At 45.1% G+C, this 23,967-nt stretch overlaps 2 protein-coding genes across 4 annotated transcripts; one reads left to right on the top strand and one right to left on the bottom strand.

The window, feature by feature from the left end:
• Window positions 1–2,373: 2,373 nt before the first annotated feature.
• Window positions 2,374–5,266, bottom strand: sub1b (SUB1 regulator of transcription b). The gene is made up of 5 exons (XM_067227994.1): window positions 5,165–5,266; window positions 3,870–3,939; window positions 3,268–3,393; window positions 2,944–3,052; window positions 2,374–2,758 (listed from the first exon to the last, which is right to left on the bottom strand). The coding sequence occupies exons 2-5, from the start codon at window positions 3,936–3,938 to the stop codon at window positions 2,679–2,681; spliced, it is 384 nt and encodes a 127-aa protein (XP_067084095.1). The 5' UTR covers window position 3,939; window positions 5,165–5,266; the 3' UTR covers window positions 2,374–2,678.
• Window positions 5,267–5,933: 667 nt separating this feature from the next.
• zfr (zinc finger RNA binding protein) lies at window positions 5,934–23,629 on the top strand. Of its 3 annotated transcripts, XM_067227809.1 has the most exons (21): window positions 5,934–5,982; window positions 6,201–6,282; window positions 9,859–10,141; window positions 10,666–10,716; window positions 11,134–11,320; window positions 11,613–11,825; window positions 12,160–12,416; window positions 12,532–12,741; window positions 13,610–13,913; window positions 14,811–14,992; window positions 15,103–15,222; window positions 15,446–15,591; window positions 15,907–16,069; window positions 16,318–16,538; window positions 16,758–16,908; window positions 17,024–17,165; window positions 19,657–19,754; window positions 20,678–20,773; window positions 21,074–21,185; window positions 21,362–21,459; window positions 22,389–23,629. In XM_067227809.1, the coding sequence occupies exons 1-21, from the start codon at window positions 5,946–5,948 to the stop codon at window positions 22,569–22,571; spliced, it is 3,336 nt and encodes a 1,111-aa protein (XP_067083910.1). In that variant the 5' UTR covers window positions 5,934–5,945; the 3' UTR covers window positions 22,572–23,629. The 3 variants fall into 3 exon arrangements, 2 of the variants coding, with proteins under 2 accessions (XP_067083910.1, XP_067083911.1); XM_067227810.1 differs by lacking the exon at window positions 10,666–10,716; XR_010874756.1 differs by lacking the exons at window positions 19,657–19,754; window positions 21,362–21,459; window positions 22,389–23,629 and having other exon boundaries at window positions 21,074–21,116.
• Window positions 23,630–23,967: the final 338 nt, after the last annotated feature.

The raw sequence follows: 23,967 nt of genomic DNA, 5'->3' as shown, positions 1-23,967 counted from the left end.
GATATGATCGGTGTGGTCAAGCTTAGCCAATCACACAAAAAGCCTCCGGTTTAGGTGACACTGGAATTTTACGGATCAGTGTGGCTCCCGATGCATGTTAAGAACTTCTTGACACAGTAAAATTCCAAACTCATCATTGAAAACATATATTTATTTTTGGGGGGCCAAGACAGGCCAGTTTGAAGCCCGTGTAATATTGCTTTTGCAAGCGCCATCGCCTTAAGTTTGAGTCTATCTTGCCCGTGGTTATTTGAATCTGGTCAAATAACCAGATTCCTGGTTTTGTTCTATCTCAGCTTTTATTGCTGTTACACTTATCTGACCTCAAGAATCTCGTTTTTTTCTGTTGCTAAAGTGGTATTACATAGTATAGTGAGAAATACGTTGCAGTCTTGAACAATGAACGTTAAGCTTAAATAATTGAATTCCCTGACATTCTTTTGACACGTATAATCGGATAATGCTGTTATTCCAGGCCGGGTTTTAAAGAAAAGCTTTTCGTTTTTCTAACGACTTCGTTGACGAGCCAAATATAAATGATTCCATCGCTCGCTGCAAAGCAGGAGTGATTTCTAGGTTGTAAACTTTTAGATATAATTTGTCCGTCACTATGATAATAAAAGCTCCAGCGGCAGGAAATAACCAGTGGGGCCTGCCAATACAATCTCCGTCATAAACAAGAAACTTAAGGAGCTCCATAATCAATATGCACTTCACATCTCAATGGAGGACCGAATTCCTTCCTGGAAACGGGATCCTTTATATTAGCCACCGCCGCGTAAAACAACAGAGACCAGAGACATCAATCAAATCAGAGACAGTTTTTTAACACCTCACCCCAACCCCCAACCCACTTTCTATTCATCTGTCTGAGGGCCTCGAAATGTCAAGTTTTGACAGAAACAATAAGAGATGACCTGCCCATTCCTGAGGCAGGTTCACATGTCTGGAAAACAAAAATGTGAAACGAGGTTTGAGGTAGTAAACATCGACACAGGAATCCTGAGGGCTCAAGTGACAAGAGCTGCAGCGGTTCCAGCAACCACAACCCGCTGATGTTCAGGGGCGCGACTGACGGCCTTGTTTCAGAGCTTTCTAATGGAAGCAGATGTAAATGGTGGGTGCTTTTTCAGCATCGCAGGCGTGGGTGACCTACGGTATTACAGTACATCCATCCAGCCTCTCTCTCTCACTCTGGCTTTCCCTTCTTTTTTTTGTTCCAGAATACACTTTGCATGTCTAGATCCATCATAAAACCATTAAAGTGTAACGTTTTTCTTTTTGGAGTGAGAAATGCCGCCACGCTTCCTGAGAGCTCACCAGCTCACTCTGGGCTGGGTCTGTTCTCTTTCCCAGGTGCAGGTTGCACGGGCACTCAAACCACTTCCAGAGACTAGGGAGTCTCCCCTTTTAAGACGATGAATTTAAAGGGACACGCTTTGCGTGTGTAACAGAAAACATCTCCTTTTCATTACAGCACACTCCCATTTAACATTTTCTAATGTCCATCCTTTCATCGGCAACAGCGATTCCACAGATGTTGAGGGTGGGAATTTTTCTCCTCCTGTTATTAGCCGAATATAATGATTGAGGCTAAATGACAACCTATGGCATGGGTTTCTCTGAGTAGCAAAAACTAGGGTTGTAACTTTTGTTCTCTGCATGCTCATCACGAGCCTGTATACATTAAGGGGTAGGAGAAAGTAACAACCGTCAATGTAGGGCAGTCTGTATACACTGACCAAAACAAACCACATGTGAGCATAGATCATCAACAATAATAATGTATATGTTGATGTTTTATGGCTGGCATTATCTGGGTTCTTGATTGTGAGCTACACCAAGAAAGCCTTGTGTTATTGACAATTGTCCCTCCTTTCAATGCTCATAAAGAATACCTGTTTTTTGGGGTAAACTTGCTTCTTATATACAACATGTTTTCCAAATTCAAGTCTTGGTTTAGCCCTGAATGGACTAATAGTGACATCAGCGGAGGGCTTTTTTTGTCAACTACTGCCATCTTGTGAGCAGTCCGTCTTGTGAGCAGTCCGTCTTGTTTAAAGCTACATTGACCAGAACTGAATTTCTCAAAAAATTGTCATTGTAGAACTAAGGATGTTTCAACAGTTATATTTGTTTGTCATATTGAGCTTGCATGTATGCTCTTCAAAACTGAAGTTTCATGTACTATAGAGCTGCAAAACAACCTCTATATCAATATTACAATATTTTTTATTATGTTTTTGTAGGTTTGGGAAATATACTTATGTTTGACTTGCTTCATGGAATCGATGTTAGATGTTACCATGGCCTACTATGACATGTATATCAAACCAGATCGGAAAAGCAAGAGAAATCCACAAAGACGCACACTTAAATTAAGAGGCTTAGTAGCCTTTATTGTGCTATTCAATACAAAGTACACTTCAGCACTCTTCATAACATAACTATACCCACCAGCAACAGACACACAGCACCCACTCATACACACTTTGATAGATCAAAAACAACACAAACGTCACAGCACATGCAGGAAAGACTATTTGGGACATAACTGCATCTGGCTAGTTAAAAAAGAAATCAGTCGTTTACAAAACCTTTTTCTGCCAAATGTAAAAGTTGGCGGCAAACAACTAAAATCACTAGGCAAGCTCATGTTTTCTGGCACCGCGAGGGTGTTATATTCTCTTTACCGCATCATCGATCTCAGAGATCTGGTCCTTCAGCTGGCTCCACTGTTCTGGGTTCAAGGAAATACCTTAAAGAGGCAAGAGACAAGAGTTAACAAATGTAGCGTAATTTTCTGTGGACTGAACCTTCTAAGTGTAGTGTTTTCAATTGTTATTTCGCATCTGAAATGTTCCATTCATTTACTCTGAAAATCTATTTCTAAAGGAAACAAGGGGAAATGACAGTGGGAGTGTTTTCCAGCAGAGAGATTACCTTTCTTGCCTGGCTTCATCTCACCATCTTGGTTCATCCAGTATTCTCGGATGTCGATCAGCACTTTGCCTTTGAAGTCTCTCACACTGACGTATCTCATTTTACCAATCTGAAACGACAACCAAACATCAATCACAGGAAGATCTTATTTTTATTTTTTCAAGGCGCAATATATAATATGTTGGCCTATATACACATTTTATAGTCTCGGTTAAAATAAATAACTTTAACCTAAGAATATCAACCATGTTATGAATGAATGTAACAGTACATGTAAGATGTGAGGATGCTGTGTAGGAACATGAACCCTGACTTGACTCGCACCTGGAACATGTTGTCTTCCTGGTTGGAATCCCCCTTGGCGTTGGCAGAACCACCGGGCCGCGAGCTCTCTCCACTCTTCTGCTTCTTGGCCGGCTTCTCAGGTATGCTGGGCTTCTTCCTCTTGGCCTGCGAGGACAGGTGGGTGGAGGGACGGTTTCAAATGTGGGCGGGATAGATTTCTTAAATAACAGAGGATGCGAGGATATATTTTTCTTTGTAAAAGTGTGTTTTTTGTTGGGCAGATAAAAAAAAAAAGAGGGTGACCTACACCCCTGCTGAATTGGAAGGTGGTGTATCCCAGCCATGTAAAGGCACCATATGGGTAAAAACAACTGTCAGACCAGGGGGCTGAGTGTGGTGTTATTACAGTAAACAGAGGCGATGGGGAAACTAATGTTTATTTTTGAATGTTTGAATTTGAGTCATGTTAAGCTTGACTTCTGAGTTCCGTCTCATGCTTGGAATGATCATCTCTGAAAGATTATAACTAAAAAGGTAACCAAGAGCCTCCAATACATTTTTATTCCTGCAACGTTTATGTTTCAATTCAAGGTTTTTGAAGGACATGAGGGTATATGGGATGTGGCCAAAGAGGAACATACCTTGGTCTCCACCTCGCTGTCAGAGTCACTACCAGAAGTAGAAGACAACACTTCCTTTGACTTGGGCATTCTGCAGATGTGAACAGATACAGTTTACGCAGGGAAACACTGCCACCAACAGGCCACTCAGTACAGTGCAGATTCAACTCAAATGCTCATGCATTGCAATATTTCTAATTGATTATTTCTAAGATGGATGGTTAAAACATATTAGTCAAAATACAGGACCAAAAATCTAAACAAACGTAGACGTATCCATTCATACTCAATCTTGATTGTCATACTGAACCATTAGGAATCTATTTTAGATAAGCTTTCAAGAGCCATTACCAATATTAATATATATTTTGCTTGAATTTAAAAATTGGCTTAATTCATTGACAAGTTTGCAGTGAGACTTAAAGCATTGCTATGGTGATAGCTGACCAGCTACTATGTTGGCAAGGTGTATATTCCATTTGACACATGCATCTAAAAATAACAATCACCGTTGTTGACCTATTAAATTCCCAAATGGATTACCACCTGCCTTCGTTCTCCATCCTTGGTCCACATGTTAAGATGCCTGTTGGCACAGCCACTGAATAACAGTCAGAGGGACTGCCCTGCCCCCGATAGCTAACCGTAACATGCGAGTTTACCTCCCGCTGCCCAGACGAAGGCCACAAATCTTTGTGGGCGCCAAGGCCTAGAGTGTAAGGACCATTTTCTCTGCTGTGACTGAAGGTGCTCTTGCTACACGCATCCGTTATTGAAAACCCTTGTCCAGCTTGGTAAACACGGATGCTCGACAAAGATCGAAAACAATAACATGAAATCCAGTACCACTGCAGCGGTAGCGAGCTTGCAGGTACAAACTCATAACTTGATAAGAAGCAAGCAGTGTCACTAGATAGTATTGGTTAGAGGTATATTTAATTTATACTCCTTCATTAATTATAGACTAGCAGCTAGGCAAACGACAGGTAATAGCAAGCTAAAATGACATATTTCGTTGGAATACAGCAGCCAAACGTACTCTGAACTCCAACATGTAAAGTGTAAAGCTAACTAGCTAGCTAGCTCTAGCTAGTAAGCAATAAATAATAAACCAGGAAGATGGGATGCTATATTGCTATCGATACCGAGTAGAGCTAGAATGTTTAGCCACTCTCTGGCTGCCACCTGGTTTGCAGAGACTAGATGGGATGTCTACAAACTACAGCAATATGCCAGGTTTTGCGTTTCATTTAATGAAGAATTGATTCTAGTCAAACAAATGCGTACATAAATGTTTTTCATTAAAGTAGGCTTACATGGCTGATGACTGAAAAAAGATCCGGCGGTTGCAATGGGAAGAAAGCGTAGTTGAGATGCGTTTGGTGTTTGAAAAACTGCTGAAGGGCCGCACTATGGGCCGCACCAGCTTTTGTGTTCAGGGCAATATAGTTTGGGAAATGTAGTTTTTAGACTCTAGCGTTACGCTTCGCCTACACACATGGAAACACATTCATTATGAATAAGTATAATAGTCTACTTATTTCAGGGACCGTGGATCCGGTAGTAGTACCTGACCAATTTGAAACTTTTACTTAAAATTGTATGGTACACATATGTCAGGAATAAAGGAAGTTGAATGGCATAGGCATTTATTTTATTAATGTGCAATCGGTTGTCACCAGTAATTTTTTTGGAAGACTTAGAAATGAGCCAGTAGCTTGAACGTTCTTTAAATATTTGACGATAGGCTATCTAAAGCCTTTGGAAATAAATAAAATAATTTAGACGGAATAAGGTCTACCATCTTCTTATGATAAACTTGTTGATAACTGATACATGTGTTGAAGAAACTATCAGTTGACAAGTTAGTAGAAATTGTGAATACTGATTTAGTGTAAGTAAGTCATTATGTTAACCTGTTTATCTAAAATGTATCGTTTTAGTTCGACCTTGAATTGTATCACTCATGTTTGAACTACAATACCCATGTGTCTCTTAGAGACAGCCCTGTAAATGTAGTGTCACTTCCTGTTTCGACCTTCTCATATAAATACTCTGGTTTATGAGTCAGTGTTCGTCAGAAAAAAAAGGAACCCAATGATTCCCATATGCCCAGTGGTGTCTTTCACTTATGGTGAGTAATTGTTTAAAAGCATTTTAATATACTACGATGGATATTAAACACGTTTAGATTGTTATTCATAACATTTGTATGAGAGGATAGGTTTGGTAAACATGTCCCCGGAGTTCTCGTTAGCCTGTTTTTGTGCATCTTGGCTATGCGGGGGTCTTCATCGTAGCTAGCACCAGCGCTAGCATACCGTTTACCCTCGATGTGTCTGTCCCCTGCAGTGCCCAGCCGGCTTGGTGAAGATGCCAAAATGGCTACCGGCAACTATTTTGGTTTTACCCACGGTGCTGCGGCGCAGTACAGGTAAGATGATCCCCCAGATATTTACACAAATTTGGCATATTCTCTTCCATCATCACTCGTTCCTGTTTTGTTGGATAGTGTTACTAAACATTATTACATCTGTGGTTTGCCATTGTTCGAGGTTGGGGGAGGGGACGGTGAGAAGGTGATGTTGGAACACTATTCCGCAGAAGACAGTGGCTAGCTAATGATAAATAGAAGCGCCGAGTTACTAAGTCTAAGATCAGATCCGAGAGGCATTTCTGTCTACTTATTTACTTGTCCCTCCCACGGGGATGGCTTAATTCTCAGCATCAGCCTCGTTTGCCCCTCGCAGGACTAAAAATTTAAGATGTTTTCACGTTGACTGCATCACTGACAGCTGTCAATTTACAAGCAAGCAATCGTCAGTTACATGCTAACAAGCTATTTGGTGGTGATTAGAAAGAGATTAGTTTTACACATGCTCATGTCCCTGGTCTAGTCCTCACAGTTGACTTCAAACTTTCAAACGGTCAACTAACCAGTGCAGTCTCCTGCTACAACAAAGTGACAGCAAGTTGCTTTTCAAGAACTCCCAGAACGTCACCAGGCTTAAACAAATCATTCTCATAGAGATGACATCAACAGAGAAACGGATTATCAGTCTTACATTTGCTGCATTTCAAAATGTTTGTGTAATTATTATTACACAGGGGGACCTGGTCTTCAGATACAGCTACTTACCCGGCTGCTTATTCAGTAGAATTATTTTGTCGGCTATATTGACTCAAATTTTGGCATAACCTTCAACATTTCTAACTACAATATTTTGCAGTTGCATAAAAGCACACTGGGAAAATACATTAGGCCCTTTGTTGTAACTTAATTGTAGGGACAACATAATGCCCAGCCTAATATGTACTCAAAACAACCAGTATTTATGGCTAGTTTGTTTATAACATCCACCTGAACAAATGGAGTGACAAGGACTTCTAGTTGTTCTATGAAGACTGTTGGTTTTCAGTCGCCTGTTTGTCAGTTTATTTTAGAAAAACCTTTTTTTTTTTTTATTGTGATTCATGTGGAGCGCACTTCCCCCAGCTCGACGCTCATTCATGGAAAGCCAAGGCTATTCTTCATGGCTTTAACAGTCCCTGGTGCAGCTTTATCTGCACAGTCAGCTGGAAGGCCTCTGGACAAAACAGCTTCAGTCACCCCACCACCCCTCCCTAATCAACTCACATTCACCAGATACAGTGCAGTTGGAAAACCTTCACACTTCTATATGTTGTGTGGTACACTTTTTACTATAGTGGATGACATCCTGTCAATTGTGTTCAAAATATGTTACAAGTTTAAAGATTTTCAGTCATGCTTTGAAAGCCTGGAAGTGCTGTCTCAGACATCGTGCAGTCGATGTTGAAATGCTCTTCAGTTAAAATGTGATCGTGTCTGAGATTTGTTTAACTAGTTCACTTTTTGATGCAATTCTGTTTACAAAGACAGAGTAATCTATTGGTCAGTAAAATTATATTTTAAGATTGCTACATTAATCTTGATATAAAAATGTAATCCCACAATAAACAGTAGGAATCTGAAGAGTGAAAAGTTGATAAAAAGAAAAAGCTTGCTAAAAAAAGAGCTGTTAGGAAAAGGGACGGCTATCCTAATATCATGGCTTAGTGTTTTGCGGTTCATATCTGTACGGGCTGTACGTGTTCATGTTGTTCCCTCAGGTATAGTACATATCACTGCATGCCTTATACATCTTGACTAAACCTGACATACAACAGTATCCAAACAATATGGAGGCACTTGTTCTTTCACTGCACCGTCACCAGTTACTTTCTGAATATGCAGTAGACCTCATTTAGATGGGGTATCCAGTAGAACACATTTAGATGGGTTATCCAGTAAAACGCATTTAGATGGGGTAGTCTGTGCCAGTCCAACTCCAGTTGACTGACAGCTCCACTCGACTGCTGGATGGCAGGAACCATGGCAACAGCTTGTGTGGATTTGAAACATACTGAGATACTTAGAAAGCGCTGAATGAATAACTGGGTCATTAAGACAATGCCCAAGATGAACGACCTCCCTGTGGCCTTGCCTATATTTAGCTGCACACCTTAAAATGAAGCTCATCAAAGTAGAAGCAGGCCTATTAAACGGATGTAATTTAACTAAATCCCTTGTTGATCAGTTAGTGTAGCTCGTGTTTGCAATTTTCCAGAACACATGTAAACTGCACATTTCAGATACAGACATATAAGAATTATTCCATGGGATCCTTCCTCAATACATTATAGATTTTCTGTCATCCTAGCTGGTATTGTCTTTATAATATTGTGCCAATGGAATCTTTCCATTGTTTTCAGTTATAACTTAGCCTGTGCAGTTAGCCAAGTGTTTTGAAAACACGGACCTGATGTTTTTGACTTAAGACCTGCTCCTCAGTGATAAATCACGCCTTGGAATTCCTTTGACTCTGTTCTCTGGCCCCAGAGAGACTAAGGGACTTAAATCCAGAATCTATACATGAAAACAAAATATGGCACATGAAATATCGAGGGCATCTGAAATATTTAGATAAATAATCCAAATAGTTGTATTTTTTGTACCCCCCCCCCCTCAAATTTAGGTATTAAAAAGTAATAGAATTGATTGTCAATGATACAAATAATTGGTAGTACTAGTGCAATGCCTGTTCTGAACAAAATACTTGGCAAACAGAGTGGTTCTGCATCCTGGAGGAGAAACATCTCTTATTGCATGTCAGTATGGTTGAAAACATGTTTATACTCTCGCAAACAGCTTCTACAAACATCTGAACACTGCAGCTCCCTGAGGCCTGAGCCTGCTGCCTTACAGAGCCCTGTTCTGGGGAGAGTCCAGACGCACACACTGTTCTGCTGTCATGGTCGGATACAGTGTCTGAGGCAGTTTGGCCCCTTTCTGAGGGCATGACTGTCTTTCTTTGCTGCTGCTGGGACACAGCTGGGAGATGAAAACAGCCCTGAATCTCAAATAGTCCTCTCCTGCAACAAGCATGGTTATGGTTATTTAATTTCTTGTTTATTCAAATCTGTATTGATTTCACCCATCTGTGCCAGGATTGTTTCTGCTCGTGTTCTGCTAGCAGTGATGTGATGACATTTCTTAAGCTTTTCACATATTTTCATCAAATTACACTGTGGGAAGCGCGTTTGGGGAGTCCTAAGAATTACAACATTCCGTTGTTGCTCAATAACAACTATCTGCAGTCCTGTAGAGATATATCTCCAGGAAACACCGTGGGCACTTGTTGACCTCCAGGCGTGGCTTTTAAAGCACGTCATTGTCGCCTGTATTCGTCCTCCTCATCCCCTGACACATTTACATTTAGTCATATAGCAGACGCTCTTATCCAGAGCGACTTACAGTAAGTACAGGGACATTCCCCCCGAGGCAAGTAGGGTGAAGTGCCTTACCCAAGGACACAACATCAGTTGGCATGACCGGGAATCGAACTGGCAACCTTCGGATTACTAGCCCGATTCCCTCACCGCTCAGCCACCTGACTCCGACACCCAAGTGTCCCCATCTGACAAGATGACCTGTGCCTCCCCCTCCCAGCCAGCAGCCTGCGGCCGGGGTAGCCTACACTCACCCCACCACGGTGGCCAGCTACACGGTGCACCAGGCTCCGGTGGCAGCGCACACCGTGGCTGCGGCTTACGCCCCCACCGTTCCCACGGTCGCTGTCGCCAGGCCGGCGCCTGTCGCCGTGGCAGCCGCCGCCACGGCAGCAGCGTACGGGGGCTACCAGCCGGCCCACACGGCCGCCGACTACGGCTACGCCCAGCGCCAGCAGGAGGTCCCTCCTCCACCCCCCCCGGTCACCTCCCAGAACTACCAGGTAAGGAGCCTCGTAGGAGGAGCAGGGGGGTCATGTGGTGTTGTTTGCTTCTGAGTGTTAAAGGGGCATGATGCCGTTCTGGAAGGACAGTTAAGGGCACGTTTCAAGGCGTGTGACCGTCCAGATTTTTATGATATTATTTTTATACTGAAGTGTCACAGTTGATTTAAGATTTTTTTTTTTTTTTTTTTTTTTTTTTAATCAAATTGGATAAGTATGCTGGATCTCTCGACTGTTTTCCATTTCTTTTCCCTATGGGACCCAGATGTTAGTTTGTTTTATCACAATATCTGTTAGATTTCTAGCATGAACTGTTTCTCTCTGTTTCAAGACCACTGATGTGTAAGAATGAAATGCAAAGATGACGCCTAGAGTACATTCAAAACGTGTACAGTATATATAGCCTTGCAGTAAAAATGTTTTAAATTCATGTTTTCACTGATCAACCTGCGCACACACAAATACAAAAACTATTACAACTGAATATATCTCCATCCCACCTGATGTATTACCTTTTGCAACAGGTTACTTGTAATGGTCCCGTTTTCACTGGCAGAGACTTGCCAATATTCCAGGTACTGCCAGCCCCGTTCTTTACCCAACATGCTCTGGAAAGTATTTGGTGAATTTGGGTAATCTGGGACATTTTTTGCATGCATTTTGTCAACGAAGCTTCCTGATTAACTAGTGCCCTGACCCTTTCTGTTACACCACACCAATCACGTTTTGTGATTTCAGTCACATAACATCCATGCTAAAGCTAGAGTCATAGTTCTGTGGACTAGACATTGTCATAGCGGGGAAGAAAACGCTCTGGAGTTTAGGTGTCCCACATTACCCAATATCCCAGATTACCCAAATTCACCCTGCTTTCTGTAGGCGCTGTATACCATAAGGCATTACCTCAACACCACCAGGCTTGACCTCGAGGCGCCAGCTGTGTGGTCCTCTCTGAGGTTAGCTTGTTTTGTCTCCCTGCGCTGCACCTCCAGGACTCTTACTCCTACGTGAGGTCGACGGCGCCGGCCGTGGCGTACGACAGTAAGCAGTACTACCAGCAGCCTTCAGCCTCGGCTGCTGTGGCTGCCGCTCAGCCCCAGCCCTCAGTGGCTGAGTCCTACTACCAGACCGGCACGCTGGCCTCACCGTGGGACTCCACCTGGAAGAAAAGTCTCCAAGGTCCATACTTTGATATTGTTTTATTTGCTTGTTCCTCGTTCTGTGTACGGCATGTTTTGCTCAGGTGTTTCTTAATGGAAGGCCAACTTCTGTTTGGTTTGTCTTAAAAAAAAAAAAAAGTGTGGATCACCGCTTTTGTCATCCACAACTCCTTTTGTGTCACGTAACTAAAGTGAACTACATGTATGGATCATTTCCTTCTATATGGCCTGACTCCTCTGGCTACTTCAGTGTTATACAAAGGAGGCCTCAGCATCCGTCTCTAACCTCCTGTTCCCTCCCCCTCCTGCAGCCCCCAAGCCAGGCTACACCCAGGGAGTAACCCCCTACACCCAGACCCAGCAGACCAGACAGGTCACAGCCATCAAGCCAGCCACCCCCAGCCCCGCCACCTCCACCTTCTCCATCTACCCCGTGTCCTCCACGGTCCAGCCTGCCGCTGCCTCCGCCGTACCCTCCTACTCCCAGAGCCCCACCTACAGCACCAACGCCGTCACGTATTCCGGTACCTTCACCTTCTTCCCCTCCTGTTCGGTTCCGGTAATGTCGACAGAAAATGTCCATGCAGAGCGTTGGATGCAGTAACTTCCTGTTTTCAATTGCTGCTCCTATAATCCTCCTATTGTCCATTCTTGCTACAACTTTTAACATGGAAACCAGTCCATACGTACTTTTTAGACTGTTGAGATAAGTCTAAAAGAGGGGCGTGGGGAGCAGGGATACCTTGTAGAAAAGTTGTTTCTAGAGTCAAAAACTGTTGAGGCCACTCCGAACAGGAAGTTCCTAGGCTTCCCTCTCTCGCCTGAGCCTAACTGCCCCTCCCTCCCTCCCCGCCCCAGGCACCTCCTACTCCGGCTACGAAGCAGCCGTATACTCTGCTGCCTCCACCTACTACCAGCAGCAGCAGCAACAGCAGCAGCAACAGCAGCAGCAGAAGCAAGCTGTGGCTGCGGTGGCGGCCACGGCGGCGTGGACAGGAAACACCTTCACCAAGAAGCCGCCGTTCCAGAACAAGCAGCTGAAGCCCAAGCAGCCTCCCAAGCCTCCGCAGATCCACTACTGCGACGTCTGCAAGATCAGCTGCGCCGGCCCGCAGGTACTTACCTGCTTTTACTGACGTGTCGATTATAAGGGAAGTGTTGGAGAAATCTCTTTAACATCTCCTTCCTTTCCCATCTCCCAATCCTCCCTCTCCCCGTCCGCACTCCCAGACGTATAAGGAGCACCTGGAGGGCCAGAAGCACAAGAAGAAGGAGGCGGCCCTGAAGGTGTCCCAGAGCAGCAGCGGGGGGGCCGGGGGTGGGGGCGGGGGGGGCTCGGCCCGGGGGACCCAGAACCAGCTACGCTGTGAGCTCTGTGACGTCTCCTGTACCGGCGCTGACGCCTACGCCGCCCACATCCGGGGAGCCAAGCACCAGAAGGTAGGAGGCTGTCCTCGGCTCTACTGTCCTGGCTTCTGAACCTACATTTACATTTAGTCATTTAGCAGACGCTCTTATCCAGAGCGACTTACAGTAAGTACAGGGACATTCTCCCCGAGGCAAGTAGGGTGAAATGCCTTGCCCAAGGACACATCATTTGGCACGGCCGGGAATCGAACTGGCAACCTTCTGATTACTAGCCCGCTTCCCTAACCGCTCAGCCAACCTCTTGTCAGAGTGCAAATGCAGCAACGCCTCAGTGTTGTGTGAGGAAGGGGTTAAGTCAGTCAGATCTCTACAGGCATGGCATGCTGTGTGATTGATTGGTGGCCTGTCATCTGGACAGTATATCAGCAGTGTCGTTCCATGATGACATACAGCTGTCCCCTAATCCCAACGCCAGGAGTCTCTAGCAGCATCTATCAGCTAGGATTTAAAATTGCTGGGTATTTATGTATTTACATTACATTTAGTCATTTAGCAGATGCTCTTATCCAGAGAGACTTACAGTAAGTACAGGGACATTCCCCCGAGGCAAGTAGGGTGAAGTGCCTTGCCTAAGGACACAACGTCAGTTGGCATGACCGGGAATCGAACTGGCAACCTTCGGATTACGGATTATTTATAAATTGTGACTCCTTGGAAGGGAATATTCATTCACATTTGTTTTACTAAAGCCATTTCTAATATACTAATTAGTAACCAAATGATTCTGAACATTTCTATGTCCAGACTGGGTCATATTCCGTCCAACCTGATCAAAGTATCCCAGTAACTGACAGGAAGAGTTTTAGTGAGACTTGCACACATTGACGTGATGACATCCTTGTGTGTAAGCGGGCAGCACCTCCCTCTCTGACCCCTTCAGGTGGTGAAGCTGCACACCAAGCTGGGGAAGCCCATCCCCTCCACTGAGCCCAGTGTCATCACCCAGACTGCATCCTCCACCTCAGCTGCCCCCAGCAAGACCTCCAACACCACGTCCTCCTCCGCCCCCTCCGCCTCCGCCTCCTCCTCGGCAGTGTCTAACTCCCCTTACCTCAAGCCGGTAAACATCGTCACCAGCGGCGGCTCGGCTGGGTTAGGCAAGAGCACGGCTGCAAACAGCGTCTTCTCCAGCAACACCACCCCAGCCGTCAAGAAGATCAACACTCCCAAGATCAACTTTGTGGGTGAGTACTAGGGGTGGGAATCTTTTGGTACGTCACAATTCGAATCGATTCTTGGGGTCACGAATCAATTAAAAATCGATTCACGATTTCCCCCCCCCCACCCCTAGTGAGTACCAACGCTGTTTTTGTAATGTATTTTTGCTTTTTTATGTTCAGACCGTTTGGTCATTTTGTAGTCTTGCGATGTCTGGAAGCTCCACTACGGCTTTGATGCTGAAGATCTTATTTGGATGGAGGAAAAATATAAATGTTAAAGCTTAGCCCTGGCCAGTGTTGCACACCAGGAGCCTGGGGCAGACTGCCTGCCAAGGAGGAGCTGAAACGCAGCCTGCCTCAGATTAGAGGCAGACTGCCTGCCAAGGAGGAGCTGAAACGCAGCCTGCCTCAGATTAGAGGCAGACAGAGGAGGAAGGCTGGTCTTGCGCTAACAGGAGACACGCTAGTTCTAAAACTCCGGCTAACAAATGTTTGTCTGTTTGTGGCCACACTGGTGTGTCAGAGCCCTCTAAGCATTGTTTCAACAGCCTTCTCAAATGGCACCAATCTGCTCTGAACTTCTGTTAGCATTTATGTTTTGGCAACAAGACTGTGTTTACGTTTTCTTGGCAGGTCACTTAAGCTATCAGTTTCCCCTGTCCATGAATACCTGAGATTCAGTCCTTGTTTTAGGGCTGTCTTGCGTCAGTTTGTTTAGTCTGCAGATCATCTTGCTGCAAGAATCCCCTCAAGTTCTCGCTCGACCCTCAAAATAGTTTGTGGAAGAATTTAGGAGATCAGAAACAACCTATATGCGATCTATTATGTTTTGACAAAGCACATGGGACATCTGTTAGACGTAAGCTGTGATTCCAAGAAGACATCAGTTCCTCATCACTCCTGAATTCTTCCATTTTGAAGGGGGGAACAAGCTGCAGACTACTGGGAAACCAGAGGAAGCCAAAGTGGAGACGTCCAAGCCTGGGCCGCCCCCGTTGGTCCCTCAGGTCCAGGAGTCCAAGACGGAGACTTCTGATTCGTTGTCCGCCCTAGCAGCGCTGCAAAGCGACGTCCAACCGGTTGGGCACGACTACGTGGAAGAGGTTTGTGAGAGATTTGTACTCAGGTTGGACCCGCTCAACAATACCAGAATCAGCTAAATGTGTTCTAAATGTTCCCTGCTGTTCTAAATGTCTGCCGTTTGGTTCTCCAGGTACGCAACGATGAGGGGAAGGTGATCCGCTTCCACTGCAAGCTGTGTGAATGTAGCTTCAATGATCCAAACGCCAAGGAAATGCACTTGAAAGGGAGGAGGCATCGCCTGCAGTATAAGGTTAGTGGATAACTAGTTGGCAGTCTTCGCTTTTTTGGGATGGCTCCCACAGCGTTTTTCAAAGGACACTGTCTCTACCCTCCTCCTACACTGAGGAACAAATAATTTCGACAATTTACTCTCAAATGATTTCTTGGTAGTTAGTCCTAGTGGGAGCTATTGGATTAATAGTGGTTCTTGTATAATGCTTAATAAAATGATACCTTTGTTTTGGGTGCTGTAGAAAAAGGTGAACCCTGAGCTGCAGGTGGAGGTGAAGCCCAGCATCCGAGCCAGGAAGATCCAGGAGGAGAAGATGCGGAAACAGATGCAGAAGGAGGAGTTCTGGAGGAGGAGGGAGGAGGAGGAGCGCTGGAGGATGGAGATGAGGTAGTGATTCCCTGACTGCACACACAGAATTACTTGTATGCTGTCTGAGTCTTGGGACCATTTTGACTGATGGCTATCTGAGTGTTGCTGTTAGCTATCTGAGTGTTGCGTGTTGCTGTTAGCCATCTGAGTGTAGCGTGTTGCTGTTAGCTATCTATCTAAGTGTTGCTGTTAGCTATCTGAGTGTTGCGTGTCGCTGTTAGCCATCTGAGTGTAGCGTGTTGCTGTTAGCTATCTGAGTGTAGCGTGTTGCTGTTAGCCATCTGAGTGTAGCGTGTTGCTGTTAGCTATCTGAGTGTTGCTGTGCGTGTCCAGGCGCTACGAGGAGGACATGTACTGGAGGCGGATGGAGGAGGAGCACCACTGGGACGACCGACGGCGGCTCCCTGACGGAGGCTACCCCCAGGGCCCTCCGGGGCCCCCAGGCCTGCTGGGGGTCCGTCCAGGCATGCCCCTCTCCCAGCCCCAGGGACCTGTGGTAGGCTCCCCCTCTCATTCTCACTCATCCGCTGAAGGCTAAACTTACTTGGCAATTAGAACTTAATTTGAAATTAAGTTGTCTAGACTTTTTCACGTTCCAGGCAGGGGCGTATGTTTCATTAAACACGGGTTGGACGTGTCCCAATTGCTTTTTGTAAACTGCAAATCTGTCCCCCTCCGACTGTAATGAAGAAAATGTATATTTCACAGCTGCGTTCTCAGTTATTAACACAGTCTGTGTTGCAGCCTCCCCGTCGCCCTGACTCCTCTGACGACCGTTACGTGATGACGAAGCACGCTGCCATCTACCCCTCGGAGGACGAACTGCAGGACATCCAGAAGATCGTGTCGATCACAGAGCGAGCCCTCAAACTGGTGTCTGACATCATCACGGACCAGGACAAAGACAAAGAGGAGGACAAGGACAAGGAGAAGGAGAAAGAAAAAAAAGAGTTCCCCAAAGACAGGTGAGGCATGGGAATGTTCTGATCAAACGATTGATTGTTAAACAATTTCATGCTTGAAGTGAAATGGTTCCCCTGCCAAAATATCCACCAGTGCTTAGAAAACGAACATACTCCAACATGTTTGCACAGTAGATCAGAGGATTGTGCAAAGCCGGGTCCTGTTCTTCCAGACTTGTATTTCACCCACATTCCTGGGTGTGTGTGAACTGTGTTGTGCAGGGCGCTGAAGGGCGTGATGAGGGTGGGGGTGCTGGCCAAGGGGCTGCTCCTCCGCGGAGACAAGAACGTCAGCCTGGTGCTGCTGTGCTCAGAGAAACCCACCAAGACCCTGCTGTCCTGCATCGTGGAGCACCTGCCCAAGCAGCTCACGGTACACACACACACACACACACGCGTACGCACCCAGAGTCTAGACAGCTACGCAAGGACTTTGCTCTGAAGCGTTTTGAGTGATTTTAGTTTTTAAATGGCGGTGTTCCCCTCAGCTTGTGACGCCAGAGAAGTACGAAGTGAAGGGGTCTGTCGAAGAGGCCGCCATCATCCTGACATCCTGCGCCGAGTCCAAGATGCAAGTGACCATCACGCTGACTTCGCCCGTCATCCGCGAGGAGAACGGCCGGGACGGAGGTTGGGAACGCCATCGCAAACCTGCTCCCTGTCCGGCCCCCCCTGTTTCCTTCCTCTTCTCTCTCTCTTCCTATGATATCAATTTAAGATGTTGATTCATGTCCTAAAGAGCCCTACTCCGCTGGCACTTAGAACGCAGGTTGAGGAGTGGAGAAAAGGAGCAGACAGAGAGATATTTGGTACTGTGTCTCCTGACTCCCTGTGGGTAGTTCCCCAGCTCCACGCATCGCAGGTCCAGTCTCCAACTAAGGAAGTGCTCGAGCTGTGTGCTGAGAAGCCGGTTATCGTAAACCCGTCGTCACTCTTAAGCCTTAACAAATTGGAAATTAAAATAATCTTTAGGATATGAATTCCAGTTGAGGTCCAGCTCCTTACATTATTGCATTGGTTGCATTTTGAGGCAACGTATGGGCCAAATGTGCATTTAATTCAAACGTACAATCAAAGGGCTTTCAGACCGAACTGGAAGTAGGGTGATCCTCCTTGTCTTGATGCAGGACTGTTTAACGCACCCCTCTCCTTAATACGTTTTGGGGGCGGGCCTTAACAATTGGTGAGCTCAGCACTTCCTGTTGAAGAGTGGAAGGGGGCGGGGTTTAGAAGTGCCAGCAGTGTTGCTCTTCGGTCCTCTGGAACTCTCCTTCAGTGCTGCTCAATACTGGCCTTCCTGGAAAACCAAATGCATGATCAGTGTTTGCATTGTGTTGACTAGTTAGACCCCCGATAAGATTTTTGTTTCCTGTGTTCTAGGGGATTCTGTTTACAAAGCACAATGCAGAATATTTTACCACTGGGTCATTTATTATTTTTAGAAAGAAAAAAAAATATTTTTGAATTTACTTGCCAACAGTAAAGAACAGAAATGACAAGATGATTGGAAAGGGTGTGTGGGGAGGTGGAATCTTAACTTGAGGAGCGTGTGCACAACTCGAAGTTTGGCATGAATCATGCAATCATGTAAATGGAAGATTTGTGCAGAGGTTCGAATTGCGCATGTGTGTTTCAAGTAAGGATTTTGCCTGGGATGAATTACGGGAGGAAAAATGTTGTAGGTCACAGGCAGGAACAGGATGTTGGGTCACATCCTCACAGGAAACAAACTGTACTTTAGTCTGGTGATGGAAGCTCACCATTCTGAGGTCTGCTGTTCACAAGTCCCTCCCCTGACTGAGTTGGTGTCCTCCTCCATACCAAAACATAATCTCAAAACATCGTCCGCAGTAACGTTCTGTGCAGAAAGGACGGTGCTGGTTAACACGCCTCCATAGTGCTACACATTCATCTGCATTGGAGAGTGAAAAAAGACAAAAGTCAATTAAGCCAACTCCAGTGGGCTGTTTATTGAGGAAGTGCACAACTTCAAACCCACTGCTCGTCCTTAGGGGAGAGTCGGCTAGCTTCAGGGAGCAAGGCTATGACAGAGGAATCTTGTGGTTCGACCTGGGTACAGCCATCGGCATACAATGACTGTTGGGCGTTCAGTTCAAATCTGGTGATGCCAGGTGTGCATGCAGTAATGTCCTAACCCCCCCTTCATCTGCTGGGAGTGGTCATGTGGTCACTAGCACGCAGAGCTGCCTTCATGTGTCCGTAGCGTGTCTGACAAGCCCAAGTGCTCTTCTTTGTCTTTTTTTTTTTTTTTGGGGAAAAGGGAATATACCTACCACCTGTCTCCATTAGAGGCTTGGTACGACCCACACAGCTCCATTAGAGACTTGGTACGACCCACACAGCTCCGGAAGGATTTTTGACCAGGGTGTCCCTCAACCACCCCCCACAAACACTTTGCCACACCTACCATCGCCGTGCCACGATGCCAAGCTTTTCTAATCCCACCAAGCAGTCATTAGCACCAGAGCCCCCAAACGGTTCTGAAGGGATTTTATTTTAATCTTCTTACTGATTTACTAGTTCCATGTTTACACACTACTAACCATTCAACCACGGGAATACTCTTCTGTCCCATCCCTTATATTTGATCACTTACTCAGAAATGCCAAGTGTAATTGAATGGCCAGACCGTGTACTATGCATATAAGACATCTTGTTTATGCATTCAAGAGCTTTCATTTGAGTGTTTCTTTAGTTTTTGCACACATTGAATATTCTGGATGTAAAAGCTGAAACTGTCACATGAAGTCTCCAGATTGCTGTGACCCTCCATAGGTGTAGCCAGCAATATGCATTCAACTCACATTTAGTTCATTTTACTGAATTCAACATAATTTATAGCATTAACATTGCATACAACTGTTCATCCATGGAACCACATTCAAAGCGCTTAGATAGTTCTCAGCTCCTTGAACGAATACAATCATCACTAGTTTTCTCATAGTCACTTATCAACAAAAATCAATCTTGGGACAACAAGTTTCTTCAAGCAAACAACTCCTGGTATGTGTGGCAATGTGTTTGAGTCTTCACCAGTCTTGCTGACCTGGTCAAACACCCGCTCCTCACCTCCATTTTGACAATTCGAATCCATTTTTAGATGTAACCTCGGGTATGGTGAAAGACCCAGCGGACGTCTTGGAAAGGCAAAAATGCCTTGACGCTCTGGCTGCGCTGCGCCACGCTAAGTGGTTCCAGGTTCGGAACATCATTTTACTTTTCTTATTGTAGCCTTATGAGATGTATTTGTTTTAATTTTTCGGTTAGAAATTTCATTTAGATTTCATTTGTATAAAAAGAAAAAAAAAACATTAAAAAAAAAGAAATCTGGACACAATTTGAACATTTTAGAATTCTTTTTTTTAAAGAACTGAAAAATATTCAAGGATGCCACCTGTAATGTTAATGTTGACCAGGAAGACACTTCTACTGTTTTGATGTAGCTCTTGTTTAGAAGAAATGGTAGTATTCCTGTCTTTTTAAATTTGTTTTAAATAACAGGCATCCTTGTATTACCTTCTTTAACTCAGAAAACTGTCTTATAGTTATAACAAAATACACACAAAAAAAACTCTTCCATAAGGCTGCAGAGTATCTTTGCATACAAGTGTGTCATCAATAAGAGCTTTCATGTTGAGCGTTTGTTCTTGGTGATTTATTTTGATTGTAGAATAGGGATTGAGAGAAAAGGAACATCTGATTAGTTTACTGTGTCACTGCTGGTTGTTCACAGGCAAAGTAAAGCAGATTTCCTAAGCTCTTTCAGTCCCTATGCTATCCTTTCAAATGGAGCTCTTGTACTATTAAGTACCTTGTTTGTGGAATACGTGATAAACCTGAGGTCAGGGTTTATAAGATGACAAGGAAGTCCCCCTTTTCTTGTGCATCTTGCAAACTTTGAACTCATTTTACTAACGATGAGGTAAAATACTGCTGGGAATGGCAGCTGATTTCAACCAATTGCGGCCAGGAGACACACATTTTATTTTTCAAAGCAATCATAAGCTTCCATTGTGTACAGTAGTGTTTGGACCTCTTTACAGAAACCTTCCTGTTCTATGGCCGCTGTTGCTTTCTGTGGCTCCTGTCGCCCTGCTAACGTTGACTTTATTGCATCAAAGGCTAGAGCCAATGGGCTGCAGTCCTGCGTGATTATAATTCGTATCCTGCGGGATCTGTGCCAGAGGGTTCCTACCTGGTCGATGTTCCCCAGCTGGGTGAGTACCTGAGAAGAACATGCTGGGCTGCACTGTTAGAACCACAGACATACAGCACCCTCCTTAAGTACAGGGACATTTATGTAAAAAAAAAAAAAAAAAAGAAAAGGAATTAAATTCTATTTCCCAGTTTTAGTTTGAGCCAAGAAATTGAGTTGTTTTAGTTTTGAACCTGAGACATTCGTGTTCTAGACACTATATATACAGAATGTCTGGACGGTCTGTAGTCCTCCAGCTTCCCTCTCCTCCACTGGAGTGTTTGTGGTTGTATTGTGACCCCTGCCTGCCCCCTGCCCCCAGGCCATGGAGCTGCTGGTTGAGAAGGCCATCAGCAGCGCCTCCGGACCCCTCAGCCCTGGAGATGCACTCAGACGAGTCTTTGAATGTATTTCCTCCGGCATCCTGCTTCCTGGTACGGCTTTTGTCTTTTTTGTTCCCTGAAACATCTGTTCTTGTAAGATTGTGTGTGTGGCTCATCGTCATCAAATGAAAAGGGAAGTATATTTTGTAGGGTTATGATAACATTCAACTGAAAGGTGTGTGTGTGTGTGTGTGTGTGTGTGTGTGTGTGTGTGTGTGGTCGTCCAGGTGGCCCAGGGTTGGTGGATCCGTGTGAGAAGAATCCCACAGACACCCTGACAGCCATGGAGGAGCAGCAGAGGGAAGACATCACCTCAAGTGCCCAGGTACCTCCTCACTGACAGGGCCAGGTACCTGAGGTGTGAAACCATGAAACTCACAAACTTCAGACTTAATGGAGTCTGACGTGATGCCCTTTGACTACATGGTTAAAGCCGTACTTGAAATTCATCTGGCAGTTTAAAACCATTACGTCCTCAGGAATGAAAGAGTAATGTCTGAGATGACCAGCGCTGCCCGGGGGCCTGACAGACTGTCAGGATACATGTCGCCATGTCTGCCATGTCTGCCCTGTGACTGATGATCAAAGCACTCGCTTGCCAGCTCAGAACTTCACAAATCCTAGTCTCACATTCAACTACTGTCTAGCACACATATGTTGCCTGCCAATGTTGCATTCCAACATTACAAGTATTCGTTCATCATTGAGACTGACCCCTCCTCTCTCCTGCTCCAGTTTGAGACTGACCTCTCCCCTCTCCTGCTCCAGTTTGAGACTGACCCCTCTCTCCTGCTCCAGTTTGAGACTGACCCCTCCTCTCTCCTGATCCAGTTTGAGACTGACCTCTCCCCTCTCCTGCTCCAGTTTGAGACTGACCCCTCTCTCCTGCTCCAGTTTGAGACTGACCCCTCCTCTCTCCTGATCCAGTTTGAGACTGACCTCTCCCCTCTCCTGCTCCAGTTTGAGACTGACCCCTCCTCTCTCCTGATCCAGTTTGAGACTGACCCCTCCTCTCTCCTGATCCAGTTTGAGACTGACCCCTCCTCTCTCCTGCTCCAGTTTGAGACTGACCCCTCCTCTCTCCTGCTTCAGTTTGAGACTGACCCCTCCTCTCTCCTGCTCCAGTTTGAGACTGACCTCTCCCCTCCTGATCCAGTTTGAGACTGACCCCTCCTCTCTCCTGATCCAGTTTGAGACTGACCCCTCCTCTCTCCTGATCCAGTTTGCGACTGACCCCCTCCTCTCCTGCTCCAGTTTGCTCTTAGGCTGTTGGCGTTCCGTCAGATCCACAAGGTCCTGGGCATGGACCCGCTGCCCCAGATGAATCCGCGCTTCAACGTCCGCAACAACCGCAAGCGGCGCCGCGACAACAGCGACGGCAACGACAGCTTCGAGGGCGAAGGGAAGAAGGACAAGAAGGACTACGACAGCTTCTAGGACCGGCCCAGCGCCTCCTCTCCCCCTCCCACCCCCCCTCCATAACTAGTCTATATATATATACACATACCTCTCTGTTGTCACTGCTATTAACAGCTGGGCGCCTCTTGTTGTGACTGGAGTCCAGTGTTACATCCAGCTTGGTCTTGTTGAGCGATGAGTTCACCTGTCGACCTACAGCTGTACAGAACGCTGCAGAGCCCAGGTGTGTCTGTGGTGTGTGTGGCTTTAGCTGTAGACTGGGCCGGCCTGGGGACCTACACCTCTGCTAGCTGAAGCCCTCTGATCCTTTACGCTTCTCAAATAGAAGTAACCTTGACAACTGCTACCCAAGTTCTGCAACCACTCCTTTTTGGATTTTTTATTTTTACTTTATTAACATTTTTTGGGTTACAATTTTCATTGGATCAGGTAACAGATTGAATATGAATCCAGATGTTAAGGTCTTTTTCTCGTTTCATTCAGAGGGTTGGCCGTTAGTTTATACCCGTAGTGAAGCACATAATTTGGTCTGTAATATTTTATGTTCCCAAGATGTCATGTACGAATATGGTTTATTTTTAAGTGTCTAATGCAAGTGGTATAATGCTATGGTCTTGTCAAAAAGCTGGACTGCAATGTTAACGAGCTGCTGTGGATATGTAGAACATTTCTGAAGAAAACACTGATTCCTGAGATATTTGTGTTGGTAGTGTAGTTATCCCTAAACGTATCTCTAATATATATGAAAATATTCCTATAGTCTTGCAATAGATCAGTCTTTCAGTTTGTTGAAGAAAGCATGGCAGTGGTGAGATTTGTTCTTGTATTATTGGCTTTTTAACTTTTTTTGTTTTGTTTTTGTTTTAAAAGATTAATGAGGAAATTAATGGATTGGTCTTTGAATTCGTTTAACGTTGGATGGATTAATCAAATAATCTATACAATAAGATTGGGTTGGGGGAAAAAAAGTGTAATGTTGATGTTGTAATCGCGGTTCAATGTAGATCCATTCTTTGATTGTCTGCCTCTGTATCTCTGCTTTACAACAGGCAGAATAAAGACATTTCCTGAATGAAGGTTTGGTTTTCTCACTTGAATTGAGTTTTACACTAAACACACCAGGTCGGTGGAGGGGGAGGGGGGTCTGAAAGGGTAGTCTAGTCAACATCGACATGCCGTGTAAACGTTGGATTAACCCAAATCTTTTTTGCAGATTGTCATCCCAAGAACATAGGTAAACCATTATGATTTAAAACGGCAGCTAATCCACTTGTAAGGGGGCACAACCAAAATGTATTTATATTCATAACCGCGTTTTCGTTTTTTAGGCAGCTGGTCGTATACAAAGGCTTTAGGACTGGAGAGTCGTTGAAGGCAAGAAATCTTTGCATGTCAATGTTAGATGTGACCTGAT

The sequence above is a fragment of the Osmerus mordax genome, chromosome 24 (genome assembly GCF_038355195.1).
Source record: "Osmerus mordax isolate fOsmMor3 chromosome 24, fOsmMor3.pri, whole genome shotgun sequence".
NCBI classification, from domain to species: domain Eukaryota; kingdom Metazoa; phylum Chordata; class Actinopteri; order Osmeriformes; family Osmeridae; genus Osmerus; species Osmerus mordax.
This window is presented reverse-complemented; position numbering and strand designations above follow the sequence as displayed.

Bases quoted from the DNA above. Each gene is read 5' to 3' on its own strand.
- sub1b (XM_067227994.1), bottom strand. From the start codon at position 3,938: ATGCCCAAGTCAAAGGAAGTGTTGTCTTCTACTTCTGGTAGTGACTCT. The intron at 3,394-3,869 runs GTATGTTCCTCT...CTGTCCTCGCAG, and splicing joins ACAGCGAGGTGGAGACCAAG to GCCAAGAGGAAGAAGCCCAG. The intron at 3,053-3,267 runs GTGCGAGTCAAG...TTGTCGTTTCAG, and splicing joins AGGAAGACAACATGTTCCAG to ATTGGTAAAATGAGATACGT.
- zfr (XM_067227809.1), top strand. From the start codon at position 5,946: ATGATTCCCATATGCCCAGTGGTGTCTTTCACTTATG. The intron at 11,321-11,612 runs GTCCATACTTTG...CCCCTCCTGCAG, and splicing joins CTGGAAGAAAAGTCTCCAAG to CCCCCAAGCCAGGCTACACC. The intron at 21,460-22,388 runs GTACCTCCTCAC...CTCCTGCTCCAG, and splicing joins ACATCACCTCAAGTGCCCAG to TTTGCTCTTAGGCTGTTGGC.